The sequence below is a fragment of the Cyprinodon tularosa genome, unplaced genomic scaffold, assembly GCF_016077235.1.
Source record: "Cyprinodon tularosa strain WSP-4 unplaced genomic scaffold, ASM1607723v1 ctg14, whole genome shotgun sequence".
Taxonomy (NCBI): domain Eukaryota; kingdom Metazoa; phylum Chordata; class Actinopteri; order Cyprinodontiformes; family Cyprinodontidae; genus Cyprinodon; species Cyprinodon tularosa.
In genome coordinates this window covers 1057514-1071424 of record NW_024038220.1, presented here as the reverse complement: position 1 = coordinate 1071424, position 13911 = coordinate 1057514, and the positions used below count along the sequence as shown (strand labels likewise).

The window sequence follows — 13911 nt, the reverse complement described above, 5'->3', positions numbered from 1 at the left end:
GTCCGTAGAAAGCTCTTTGGTCTTGCCCATGGTGGTGATGTTTGATGCTGGTTGTTTGGGTGTTGACAGGTGTCTTTTATAGAGGTAAGGAGGAGAGGCAGGTGTATTTGATGTAGATAATTGGTTGGGATTGGGGCTGTGTCTTAAAGAAGACTAACTGGCTTGTAGGAGCCAGAATACTTGCTGTTTGGTAGGGGGTCAAATACTTATTTCCCCCACTGTATATATTTAATGTTTCAGCCAAGGTTGCGGGTTATTTAGAACGTAAAACATTATATATATATATATATATATATATATATATATATATATATATATATATATATATATATATATATATATATATATATATATATATATATATACACACTGACATTTGTTAAACGAGAACAACCGGTTTGCATAGCCATTTCACTTCCTAAATGTGCTGCTTGAGCCTAGAAGCGTCAGCTTTTATACTGTGCCTAAAACCGGCACTCAGCTGAGGCTTTACTTTCAGATTAAAACCACCAATATTTCACTTGAGCAAGCGTGCATGCTTATCTATAGAAAACAAGACAAATTGAAAATACACCACTTAAATACTCTTATAACATCAGTACATTTGTTTTTAAAAGATTGTGTAAAAAAACATAAAATAAACGTTGATAAAAAGAGGGATTTTACTTTGAAAATCGAAGAAGACGCTGCTGCTTCCTTCAGCCTCCAAATCGACTCAAATGCCGACAACCAGCCGACGCCTTTAGAGCTGGTAACGGTGAGTTCATTTATGGTTTTAATCTTCTAAAGGTCGATAACCTTACCAGCTTTACCTCTTAACAACTTTTTTGTTTATTGTTGTCTTATTACGGCTCTATAACGTCTTTCTAATACGTGGTCTTTCGACAAACAAGAAAAAGTACTTTGGCTAAGATGCTTATAAAATGGCGCTGAGGAGGCAACAGGGAAGTTATCTGTTATCTGGTTGTAATCAGTGCAGCATGCATGTATGATTTTTCATCAATAAATGAATAATTGTATGTATATTGTGATGGTTTTATCTGTTTATAGTCATATTAAATGGTAAACTCCGTCATTGTTTGAGCTCGATTAAAATATCGCTGTCTGAGTGTTGGAAAAATCTCACGCCCATCTGAGGCCGATGTTTTCTCATGAAACAGCTGCTGCTCCTAATGTCGTCCTGAAGGGGTATTTGTAAAACAAATTAATGCTAAAAAAGTTAAGCTAAGCAAACGAAGCAGATTAAGAAATGTATTTTAATGTTTAATTACCTATTTTATTACACAGCATGCGTGGTAAAACATTGATAATTTAGGCTTTTTATTTGTTTTCGTATTGCTGTTTAACATTAACTGCTCCCGTAAAGCTAAGAATACATAACTATTTTTCTATTATATCAGAATTTCTTAACATCTACTGACCAATTCGTAGGTGTTCAACAGGGGGTCAGCGACCCCTAGGGGGACCACAGAGGTACTGCATGGGGGTCTCAAAAGTTTTTGATTAGACTTTTTTAAAAATATTTTTCTACTAATTGAATGTCTTTAAATACACATTAACATGAATTCAACACACTAGTAAAACAGATAGAGTAATCAATGCACACATTCAGCGACACACAGGACCTCTTTCAAGCTGGGCACCATTTCATTCACAACACCTGTCCCATCAACCAGGAGTCCATCCATCCATTATCTGCAACGCTTGTCCCAATTGGGGTCGCGAGGGGTGCTGGTGCCTATCTCCAGCTGTCAATGGGTGAGAGGCGGGGTACAACCTGGATAGGTCGCCAGTCCATTGCAGGGCAACACAGAGACAAACAGGACATACAACCATTCACTCACACCTAAGGAGACTTTAAAGAAGCCAATAAACCTAAAAGTAGGGCTGCAACAACGAATCGATAAAAATCGACGTTTAAAAGCGTTGGCAACGAATTTAATCATCGATTAGTTGTGTCGCGCGATTAATGCGTCATCCGCCGCCGCCGTCATCCCGGGGAAGAAAAAAAAATATGGGGGAGCGAGTCAGCGCCGCAGTTGCAGTGTTGCCAACTCAGCGACTTTTCAGACCCCTCCAGCGACTATTTTTTTAAAAAGCGACTAGCGACAAATCTGGCGACTTTTTACGGTGTCACTGGCGGCTTTTGGAGACTCTTACGTGAAAGCATGTATCGTTCCTACTCTTGTCCTCCAGCGGCAGCTGCTGCCGTGGGGCGCCTCCCCCATCCCAACGCCTTTCTCCCTCTCCCACAGGAATCCCTCTCAGCGTGCAGTCCGAGCCGCAGGATTTTAGTGAGGAGTTTACCCTCAGCTTCCAGACTGCAAATGAAGCGCGCATGCCCCGGGATTGACGGCGCAAATTGATCACAATAATTAAAATAGCCTGCGCTTTGTAAAGTGAAAAAAGTCGTAACATGCAACTTTTGTAAAAAACAAATGAACATGGCACGGAAGCACCACTGTTATGACGCAGCACCTGAAAAGAAAACACGTTGGAGCCTTCAATGGCAGTGAAGATAGCTGATCAGCAGGATGAGTAACCATGTTTGTTTCATTTTAAAGTGGGGAAACGTAAGTTAGTTTCTCAGATAGCTCATCTGATGCTTTCCTTAGCTTGTTAGTAGGTTACAGACAGTGATAAGGTTGGCTTCTTATTTTACTTTTAATTTCATTTGAATTAGCTTAAGCAGCGTTTATATTTTCTTTATAAATAAATAAATTTGCAAATTATGAGGGCAAGGCTTTTAAAGTTTAAATCTTCTGGCAAAGAAAGTAAAGAAGATCCTGCAATTTATGGAAGTAAAGCAGAATAAAATCCAGCAAGATCAGTAATATGTCAATTAATTATCTGCCACATTCCCATGTAAATATCTGTCTTTGGAGGATGTGTTTTTTTAACACCCCTAGTTCTCTCATTTTTATTCCAAATACAATTTATAATTTGAATCACAGGGCTATTTTTATCTCTATGGTTAAGTATTTTCTTAAGTAGCAACTTTAACTGCTATACTTTCCTGTCTTAAAAGGCAGAACTCTTCTAGTCTAAAAAAAACTCATTTGTTGAAATGGGGGGGCCTATTGTTTGAACCCCTTAGGGGCTTTTAAAAACAAAAATGTCTTTTTTTGCGCTTTATGAAACAAAGTACCCTATATTTTGTGGATGTGCAGCTACATTTCTCATGTAAGTTTGCATAGTTTTAACACAAACATTTATTTTTCATATTGCACCAGTACAGTTAATGAGAAACCTGTACTTGTGTGCTTGTTTGTTCTGTCTAAAATGTTTATTTTGGAATAAAGAGGTTAATATAAAAAAAATATTTTGTGTCCGATTCATTGATTAATCGAAAAAATAATCGTCCGATTCATCGATTTTCAAAATAATCGTTAGTTGCAGCCCTACCTAAAAGTCATGTTTTTGGACTGTGGGAGGAAGCTCAAGTACCCAGAGAGAACCAACACATGCTCAGGGAGAACATGCAAACCCATGCAGAAAGCCCCCGGGCTGGGAATCGAACCCAGAACCTTCTTACGGCAAGGCAGAAGTGCTACCCACTGTGCCACTAAGCAGCCCATCAACAATTAATAATCCCAGGTTGAAATTGCTGTCGTTACATTACTCCATATATAATAGAGTCACTATAGGACCAGTTTGATACAACACAATTTCATACGATATATATAATATGGGGGTCCCTGCTCCATCTTGCCATTAGTTTGGGGGTCCTTGGCCTGGAAAACGTTTAAGACCCCCGGTCTAATTTGTTGTTTACATATTTTTTCTTGGTCAAATCATAGTCCATCTGTAGTGCTGTGGTAGAAGTCTAAAGTGCATTCAAACTCTGCAAAGTGTTGGATATTTGCTGAATTTGCTGTGGCGAAGAAGGCTGCAGCCTAAAAGATTCAATATATTTCCAAATTAAGGGTCTGTTTTGTTATTTACTCAGCTTTATTCAGCACCATCTATTGTGTTGTCGCCCAACATAACTATTCAAACAACTATGTCTGCTACAAAGTTACTAAATCTCTATTGTAGATTTTTGCTCTAAAACTCATTAGCCCTTCAATTAGAAATGTTGCAGCAGAAGCAGGCGATTGCTGATTAAAAAAATAAGTACTGACACCTGTCGCTATATGCATAAGGAGCATTGCTGTTACCTGAGACGAAAATGCATCGGAAAAAGAAACCGAAAAACAAAAGTTTTAATGAAATTCTACATATGAAATTGAACAGAAAATAGAAAAAAACTCAATATGAAATAGAAATAGAGTAATAACAAAGTAAAATTGGTTAAAAAAAAAAAGAAAAAAAAATGTACTGACCTATTAGTTGATTTGCCATAATGTAATGGTTGGATGCTTCTTTGTGTTTTGACTCTTGAACTTTTGCAGTCTGTCTCTAGAGCTGCCAAGGCAGATCCTTATTTAATCAAGCCCTGTTCAGAACCTTGACTAATTTTCTATACTGCTGTAGTGTTTCTTATCAAGGCATCATGCAACTTGCATTCATGTTTTTTTTTTTTTTTTTGTTTCTTTGTTCATTGCCTGCAGCCGAAGCAAGCGGTATTCTGAATTTCCTGTGTGCAGTAGTGGTTTTGAAGTGAGTAAGTTGTTTTGCTTCTTAAAAGGAAAGAAAGTGAGATTGTGTCAAATCGATAAAGCGCACAGCTCATATATGCTCATTTCAAATTTCAGATGTTGCCGACAACTTCCTAAAAAAAAAATGAAGATGAAAAAGCAATCAAAATATTCAATAATCTCACTGTCATGTTTTTTTTTTTCCTGATTTGTGAAAAAAACTATGTTTTTATTTAAGTGCAATGCAGAAGGTATAGTGGTGCGATAGAGTCGGCATCAGCAACCTCTGCTTACATGAAAGGTCAAAAATCTCTTCACATTTCAGGATGTCTGTGATGAGTCACAGAAACTCATCCCAACACATGAGTCAGATGCAAAGAAATGTGACATTTATACACTGCCTCGTATTTACTTGGCAAACAACTTGTTTGTCCTATAATTCGGCTTTTTATTAGAACTTGTTATTCAAATTTCTAATGGAAGCCCTTTATTTTATGTGGGACGGTAATCTTGCATAATGACCAGTTGGAATGAATTAAAAGCTGGCATTCCGCTCATGCAGTTAAATCACAACCAGAGCTTTTATCACAGGTTATCCTGTAATCTTTCAGAGTTGAAGGATACAGGAACTAAAGTAGCTGCACTGGAGCGAAAAGAAGGAGGGGAGGAAATATGGGGAAGTGTCGATCCATTTCCCATAAGTCATGTCAGCCAGCTCCTCCCCTCTTTGGCAGGCTGCCAGCATCAAACAAAGTTAAGAGCCAAGCTGCAGAGGCTAAGCTGCGAGGCAATGTTGAAGACCATGGAGGATAAGGAAGGCAAACAAAGCACTTAGTTAAAGTCGCTGAGGTTATTCAGAGCAGACCCCGAGAGAGGTAGCAGTCAGGACTAGTTTCTGTCGATACGTGCTTTCAGCACTGGGCCTTCTGCACACAGAGTTGTTTTTGTGGTGGCTTATAGCCGTTTTTGTTTTTCAATTTCCTTTCTGTGAAATCGGGGTGTGGTGGTGCAGCGATGTTATACGGAAGTAACATTTGAACAGCATTGTTCTAAAAGATCCTTCAGTGCATGAAGTCGGCAGGAAAGGTAATATGCAAAATTTGTTCAGACTTATTTGAAGTTGTACGGTAGTTTGCTTGTAGGAAGGCTTTAGCACTTAAGTTATGCTGGCATAATAAAAAAAAGTATGAAGGTGGTTCTGCTTGTTTGAAATGAGATTGTTGGTGTTAATCTTTATGATCAAGGAATGCAGTGATGCAATAAGCTGTAACTGCTTCTTTAGCTCATTTTCGGCAGGGCTTAGACATACACACATTGTTTAAACCTATTTTTGTTTCACGTTGCAGCTCTATGTTGGTATCGCCTTATATATTTGTTTTTAAAGAGGGGGTGATTTTCATGAAATTGTTGCAACTGTCAAACATGGGGTTAGTTTCCTGTGTTGTCTACTGACTGCAGACTTTCAGAGTTTCAGTTCAACTTGATATTAAGTTTTTTTTTTTTTTTGGTGGGGGTGCTTGGATTGCTTAATTCAATACGTCAACCAATAAATGTGTTATTAAAAGAGTGCTTATCTTGGCAGTTTTATTAACCTTTCTGCTTGTTTGGATTTGCTGTTTCTGTAAAGCGAATTTGCATCGGTTCTTTTTACCATCAGCAAAATGCCATTTAGGAATACGAAGGAGCTTTTACAATGTGTTTATTAGTTTTTTTTTTTTTTTTTTGTCTTTCATTCGTAAAATACCTGCTAATAACTATCTACAAACACACTGCAAAGAAATTCACCCATTGCTAATGGCAGCATTAGTGGGAATGTATACCAAATGCTGCAAATTCTTTGAAAAAAAACACCTTTTGTATAGAAACTATTCCTAATTCAATTAAAAATGGTTCAAATCAGATGAGAAGCTAAGTTTTTTTTTTTTAAGAGAATCTGTCCATAAATTAAATTTAAAAAACTCTGTAATAGAATTGAACTTTAATCTATCGGTAAAACTTAGACGTGGATACATTGTCCAAAAGAAAAGATAACAATTAGACCAAATAATCTCTCTTTCCAGATCTATCAGATGAAATGGCGGTGAGGCAGAGGCCTTTCAATTCAACCGCTCCATTCTCTGGTTCCCCCAAAGGCGAGCTGAAGGGGTCCTATCCGCCCAGCTCCAGCAAGGAGCAGGAGGCGGAAGAAGAGGAAGATGAGGGGAAGGAAAGCAAAGTGGGCTACATGCAGGAGGAAGGATGGATTAAGAAAAACCCTTATTTCAATAAACTCCTGACACGTGGAACGGCAGAGCAAGTGGGAGAAATGCCCATTAAGAGCTCAACTATCATCGCCCAGGCTGAATGTAATCATGAATATTTATAAGGATAAAACGTTCTGTATTGATGAAGGGGCTGGGAATCTGTTTAACATCAACTTTTGCTGCAGGTGAAACCCAGGATTCCCAGGAATTCAGCCCCTCTTGTTCTAAAAGATTCGTCGCCTTCCCGAATTGTTTCACCAGGTGTGTCATTACATCCTCCAGTGCATATAACACGTTTTCCTCTTATGTTGGTGTTTGCAATGATTTAAAATAACCCAAATTTGTATTGCTTAGCCCTTCTTCAGACCACAACCATGTGGCATGCCCCATTTCAGCCTCCATCCAGGAGGCACATAACCCGCTGGAGAAGAAGAGCCAGAGGAGGACAAAGAGCAAAGGGAAGAGAAAAAAGCCAGGGAAGGGAAAGGAGAAACAGCGGCGGCGACATCGAATTCCCTCAGGCGTCCCTGAACAAGAGAGCGGCCTTATCCAGGTAAGAACTGCTTTTCCTACCCAGACGTTAGCATAACAGCATCCTGTCTAAAAGCTGAACTTAGACCATGTCTCATTAAGACACTGCTGTGTCATCGACCTTTTCTGATTACTCCAACCATAAATTAGGTCATACTTAGAGTAAGCAATAATCAAATTAAATGTAACCTAGCAATGATTAGATAATGTGAACATGTAAACTCTTTGATTACCTAGACTTTGCCCCAAATATACTAAATAGCTTCAAGGCATCTGAATGTTGGTACCTTTGGTTGAAAGTTTCTACATGTGTTTGTTAAACATTTTTTTTAATTTTGCTTGTCTCTCTATAGGAGGAATTCTCTGTCAGTGAATTAAGCGACTTCAGCACATCCCGCTGTAGCAGCGTTGAAAGCTTGGTGGAGCAGGAGTACGGCCACCCTCTCACGGACAGACAGAACTACCCCACCGGCTCAAGTTGCTCTCCTCTGAACTGGGCCCCGGTCTTTGCCTACCGCCCCAGCTTCCAGCCATGCGAGCAGCACATCAGCTCCGATTCCCTCAGCAGTCTGGGAGATTGCTCCCTGGCCCTCGCAGGACTCAGAGGCGTCGTCAGCCAGGCTGATCCTTGTTACGTGTGGCCATTTTTCAGTGAGGTGGAGAACGAGGAAGAGCTTTCAACAGCTGATTTAAAATGCAATGAAGGAATTATATTTTACAATGAAGTATGTTATTATCTCTCTTATATTTAAAATAAAAATAAAAACACAGTTTTTTGAGTTTGTGCAAAATTAACTTCTGTCTTTTTATTAAAAAAAAGAAAATCCAACCCGTGGACTCTGAATATAAAGAAGGGAGTGAATACACCCTGTCACGTTTTAACAAAGACGGCTCCTTTGGCGAGGTTCACAGCGCTCAGGATGTCAATACGGGATTCAGATTTGCAGCCAAAAAGGTAAACAAGCTTATTTTGGCGACTTATTTGTCGGCTGCCTGCTTTAAAAGCGTGACCCTCAGAATTTCATTCTGTGTCCTTTTTTTAACAGATTGCCCTGAAGAGATTCAGGAGTGAGGAGGTGGGTACGTGGAGTACCCTCAGATCTCCTTATATCACTGAGCTCTTTGGAGTGATCAGAGAGGGACCAAACGTTGTCCTTTTAATGGAAGAAAAATCAGGTGAACATCTGTTTTTATTTTTTTTCATGTTGGCTGGTGTTAAACTTTACTGAAAGTATGATATAAATTAAATGATGTCCAAATGGATAACTCTGTCAGTTCCAGCTGACAAACTTTTTTTTATGAGAAATCAACATTAAAAACTCTTCAATCAAGTATTTTTATTTTTTAACAAGGCTGTGATTCTGTCTGTTATGTCAGGCTCCCTGGGCCAGCTGATAATGGAGCGAGGCAGACTGCCAGAGGATTTGAGTCTTCACTACCACTCTCAGGTTTTGGCCGCCCTGGAATACCTCAAAAAGAAGAAAGTAGCACATTTAGATATTAAAGGTATGTTAATAAGCCTAAGTTGAGGGGGGAAACTGTTATAAAGCGAGAGAGAAAACCGATTTTCTCCCTTGACACACAGAAAAAAGGAAGTGAGATTAGGTTTAATGTTTGGTTGTTTTATAAACTGAGGTTTTGAGAGAACAACAAAACTAAGAAAAAAATCCTAAAGCTGAAATATTATTTGTTTTTCTTATAACTTTATGATCAAATCCTCACATAAAATTCAAGAATAAACTCCAAGGACTATTAGCGACTGAATATGAACACTCTCACTGTTTACAATATCAAGCGGAAAATATACAGAACGTGTAGAAAAACTTTCTTCTATTCCTTTGAAGAAGTTGTGTTTGTCTATTTATGTGGAACACCAGTGTCATAGCTACAGGACAGATTTGATCTACAGGCACCTGTGTACTGCTGACGGGCTGGGAATTTCCCACAGTGAGTCAGAGCCATCTTTGAGTAACGGCGCATGTGCGCTGGATGAGGACAGAGCAGAAGGAAGAGCACGAAGCAGAAGGGGGATGGGTAAAGGAGCAGGAAGCAGAGAGACGTTTAGAGTGAAAAAAAAGGACAAGTATAGAAAGTGAGAAGGAAGCCTAAAAGTATGAAAAGTTTGAAGAAAAGGAGGAAACTGAAAATCAGAACTTGAAGGGTGGGTTGAATCAAAGCAGAACAGCAAGAGCATTTTTTTTTTTAAAGCTTAGGCGCCATCTAGTGTTCAACTACAGTAAAAACGAGAGCTACAGCAGCTCCAGCTTTGTTCCCACATTAATGAGTTTCATTTTATGTCCCTTCAGATGATTATTTCGGCTCAACAAACCTTCTGCAGGATCATTAAGTTGAAAAAAGATTCAGTTCTCTGCTTGTTTCTCACAGCTGACAACGTGTTGCTGTCAGAAGATGGGAAAGACGCCTTCCTGTGTGACTTTGGACATGCAGAGAAGCTCGACCACCAGGGCCTGGGCCTCAGCGGTTCCAGAGGTAAACACTGCACGGCTTTAGCCAGCAAGCTCTGCAATATGTGGTTCATCCAATCACATCTAATTACTCTCTTCCAACTAATAACAGATCTGAAGGGCACAGAGACTCATATGGCCCCTGAGATTGTAAAAGGAGAACCACGTGGAGCCAAAGCAGATGTGTGGAGCAGCTGCTGCATGTTGCTCCACATGCTGAACGGGTGTCAGCCGTGGACCAGATACTACACCTGTAGACTCTACCTGAAGGTCCTGCTCGCTCACACCTACTTTAAATCAACTCTTCTAGCTCTTCATCAAAGCTTAACTAACTTTGCTTTTCTCATGTACTCAGATTGCAAATGAGCCTCCGCCAGTCAGAGAGATCCCGCAGGACTGCAGCCCTCTTACAGCTGAAGTTTTGAAGGCTGGACTCCAGAAGGATCCAGTCAAGAGATTATCTGCATCTCAGCTCAGGGAAAAAACCAACAGAGCTCTGAAAGCAGGTGAAGTAAATTATTTATTTATGCTTTCCTTTTGGTTTTGTTGAAAGAATTTAAGTCAAAACTGACTTGTTCTTGGAGGTGAAACACTCAAATAACCTTATAGTCAAACTAATGTGAATGGAAAGAAACATAACTGACCTTACTGTTAATTCCTAGGCGGATTTTACAGGGCTTTACTTCTCCATTCTTCTGGAACTACTTTCGCTATACGATTAGATTAGATTAGATTAGATTAGATTAGATGAGCTTTATTGATCTTAAGGTGCATTGAGAATAAACAATATATATACAGTATATCAAGATAAATACGGATTAAGGTAAAAGTGTACATGTATCACACACAATAAAAAACAAAATAAACAAATACATACAACAAAATAAAAAAATACATGTAGATGCATCACTTCTCCAACACATGCATCAATTAAATGCATCTACAGACCTGAGAGACATACTAATAATTGGTTTCAGCAGTTTGATTTGGTTTGTTAGAGAGGGAATACTTCTAAACAGACAGGCATTCCTGGAATAAAAGCGTCTATCACCTCTCATTATGCTGCTCATATAGTGTTGTTCTTCCTCAACAGTGTAACTCACCTTGTTTATAACTTAAGGAGAATAAAACCCTGCTGACTAAATTGGTTTATTGCTCATGTCCAGAATTTATTTAATGATTTAAGATCATATCTGATCTGTAAAATGGGGATTACAGAGTTCACTTTAGTGTCTTTTTTTTCCCCTCCCTTTTCTGCAGTTGGAGGATTAACCAGCGCAGTCCGAGGACCCTACACAGATCCTCTGTATGTTCCTAACAAACCGCCTGACAACCCGCAGCCCATTATGAGCTTAAGTGACTTTGAAGACCTACAGGAACACAAGATGTCTGTCGACAGAGAAATGACAGGAACAAAAAACAAAGTCGTGGAGAAGGACATGGAGATCAGCCCCAATGAGCCAAAGAGGGAGTCATGTAACGCCCCTCAAATGCTGATACCTGAGCCAAACTTCAAGAGGAACAAGATCCCCGCTGTGCCTGAGCCTGAGCTGGAGCTGCGCAAACTGGAGCGAGGTGAATCTTCGTTCTTCCAGGGATGCTATCATTGTAATTTGTCTGTTTTGATGCTTAAACTCTGCTTGTTTTCAGACTTCTACCTGAGCAGTCTGTCTCAGCTTCCCTCTGCTGAGATGCAGGAGCAGCTCCTGTCTTGTATTAATAGTGACCATTACAGCAACTGGGAACTATGGGATAAAAAGGTGACTGGGACACATTGTTCAAATTTAACATCCAAATTGCCAGTAAACAACTAAATTGATAGAGTAGCTTCATATTAGTCTGTAAATATGCATGGAATATAAAATACATTTTGTGAAACTTATTTAATTTACCACAATCAGTTCAACTGAGTATTTTTTTTCCTCCAAGGATTCTGGTCGCTGGTCTCTGAGCCCTGGAGATGATTACAGCTCCGGCTTCTTCTCCTATAACAGCCAACCAGATGTGCAGGTCTTCAGTTTGGATTTGCTTGGTCAAACACCACCCTGCTGTTTTGAAGGTGAGAGTAAATCCAAAAACTTCACTCCTACTTCAAACTATTAAAAATAAAGCAAAACTCTTCATGTCTGCATTTTCCTTTCTGCACAGGAGTTGATGTCAGCATCAGAGACTTCTGCGGGAGAAGAATTCAGATCAGAGAAAAACGTCGGGTGAAAGTTGGACATATTGCCACAGGCATCAGTGATCAGGTAGGAGTTGGCAGCTTTAACTCTTTTTTTTGTCAAAAAAGGTTGTTTGTTGGAAGAGGGAAGTTAAACGATTGTTTGTGGTCTAGATTTCAGAGCGGGTGTTCACTCTGGAGACTCAGAGCGGCCAGCAGGTCGGTCATGATGAGGAGGTGCTGGAATGTGGTCTGGAGCTCCGCTGTGTTCCTGCTCCTGACTTTAGCTCCGCATGGAGGTGGAGGATCAAGGATGGAGTGCTGGAGGCGCAGAAAAAGACTCGCCATCCCCACCTACCATTGGCTGAAATACCACTGATGCACTCAGTTCTGAAGTGACTTTAAATTCACCCGCCATTTCTGTTTTAAACTCTGCTTTTAAACTGATAACTTTGACACGTCTTAATAGCTGAATGTTTATGTTTAGCCTTGTGTCGTGGTGTTTACATTTCGTGTTTTAAGAACTTGATGCAATAAACATGGCCAAGCATGCAGAATATGTGAACAGTTTCCATTTGTTACGAGCAGCCTGTACCTCCAAAAAGAAAAGTGGAAATCCACACAGGCCACAGATGCACCATGGACTAATTTTACACAGGCAAAAGAAAAAAAATGTTCCAGGTAAACCTTTAGTTTTCTCAGTTTATTTTCTCCTCAGGCAAACAAACAGAAAAAGACAAAAATTTCCTCCATGTTTCTGTCGCGCTGGTAAAAAAAATACTGGTCCTACCATTGACAGCCCATTTATAAAAATAATTCACCCAAATTAATCATAACTAACCAAAAACAAAGGAACATGACTAAATAACCAAAAAACATAGTCTCATAACAGATATCAAACAATAAAGTAAAATAAACTTAGCTAGATTATCCACAAAAACAAAAAACTTTGTTAATTATTAACAAAAAATAATTGGCTCCTACAATTATATTTACGAATAACAGAGTAAAAAGTTCTAGATTTGTCATCATCTGAAAGTTACTCTCAAAAGGTAACTATTTTATTTATCTCCATGTCAAGATTCATTACACACAAACTGGAGGTATTTCAATCCAAAATTAATTTTTGAAAATTGATAATTATTGCTTTTAGTTACCGTACATGAAACTGATAAATTTAGTTACATTGTTGAAAATTAGATCCTCATTACAGTCATACTGTCACGTGTGCCCGCTCAGAGTGAACACTCACAGTAGAAAGGTGCTCTGTTTAGACTTATTTAATGAGGATTTAGAAAATTCTAATATATTGGGATCAAACAAACAAAAGTTCTGAAAAGTTAAGTTCTATGACCTCAATACTTTGATGGTGTCTCCATCCTCCTTTTGACAAAACTCCATCGATTCTCTTTGTGGTTCATATAAGGCCCATTTGCTGCTCCATACAGAAAGATTCATCAATGTCTCCATAAAATATTTAGCAGAGGGAAGCGTGAAGTTTTACATTTCCCTGGTGGATGTGTTGAATGTGGACTTCAGAAAACACTATAGACCAGCAGATGGTGCCCTACACATCACAGACTGCTTGAGGTCCAATGAAAAATTTCCACAATATAGGTTGCATTCGAATTCATTGGCTGCATCTTCCAAGGACGCGGTCTACCTGAACTGGATCCTCGAGGTCCGTGAAAATAAAAGAGACTGTAAGTGTTTTTGGCTATGAATTCAAACAGCAACTGTGACAGTTGAAAAACAAAGCAGGAAAATAATGAACTAAGCTTTTCAAAACTTTCTTTTTATTATTTTTTTATTTTTTTGTTGTAAAGTGAACAAAGACTACGCTTAGGAGAATAAAGAGTGGAATAAAGTTGCCAACCACCAGGAGCATGAACAAATAAAAGCCAATATAATTATATAATCCTTAGTCGTAA

The 13911-nt window shown here is 39.0% G+C and overlaps 1 protein-coding gene across 2 annotated transcripts; it reads left to right on the top strand.

The window, feature by feature from the left end:
• Positions 1–674: 674 nt before the first annotated feature.
• map3k14a (mitogen-activated protein kinase kinase kinase 14a) lies at positions 675–12532 on the top strand. 2 transcript variants are annotated; one of them, XM_038278251.1, is made up of 16 exons: positions 675–757; positions 6641–6925; positions 7009–7084; positions 7178–7376; positions 7708–8079; positions 8175–8309; positions 8401–8530; positions 8732–8860; positions 9740–9844; positions 9932–10089; positions 10175–10325; positions 11080–11394; positions 11470–11579; positions 11749–11878; positions 11968–12068; positions 12155–12532. In XM_038278251.1, the coding sequence occupies exons 2-16, from the start codon at positions 6655–6657 to the stop codon at positions 12377–12379; spliced, it is 2607 nt and encodes an 868-aa protein (XP_038134179.1). In that variant the 5' UTR covers positions 675–757; positions 6641–6654; the 3' UTR covers positions 12380–12532. The 2 variants fall into 2 exon arrangements, with proteins under 2 accessions (XP_038134179.1, XP_038134180.1); XM_038278252.1 differs by lacking the exon at positions 675–757 and adding an exon at positions 5124–5666.
• Positions 12533–13911: the final 1379 nt, after the last annotated feature.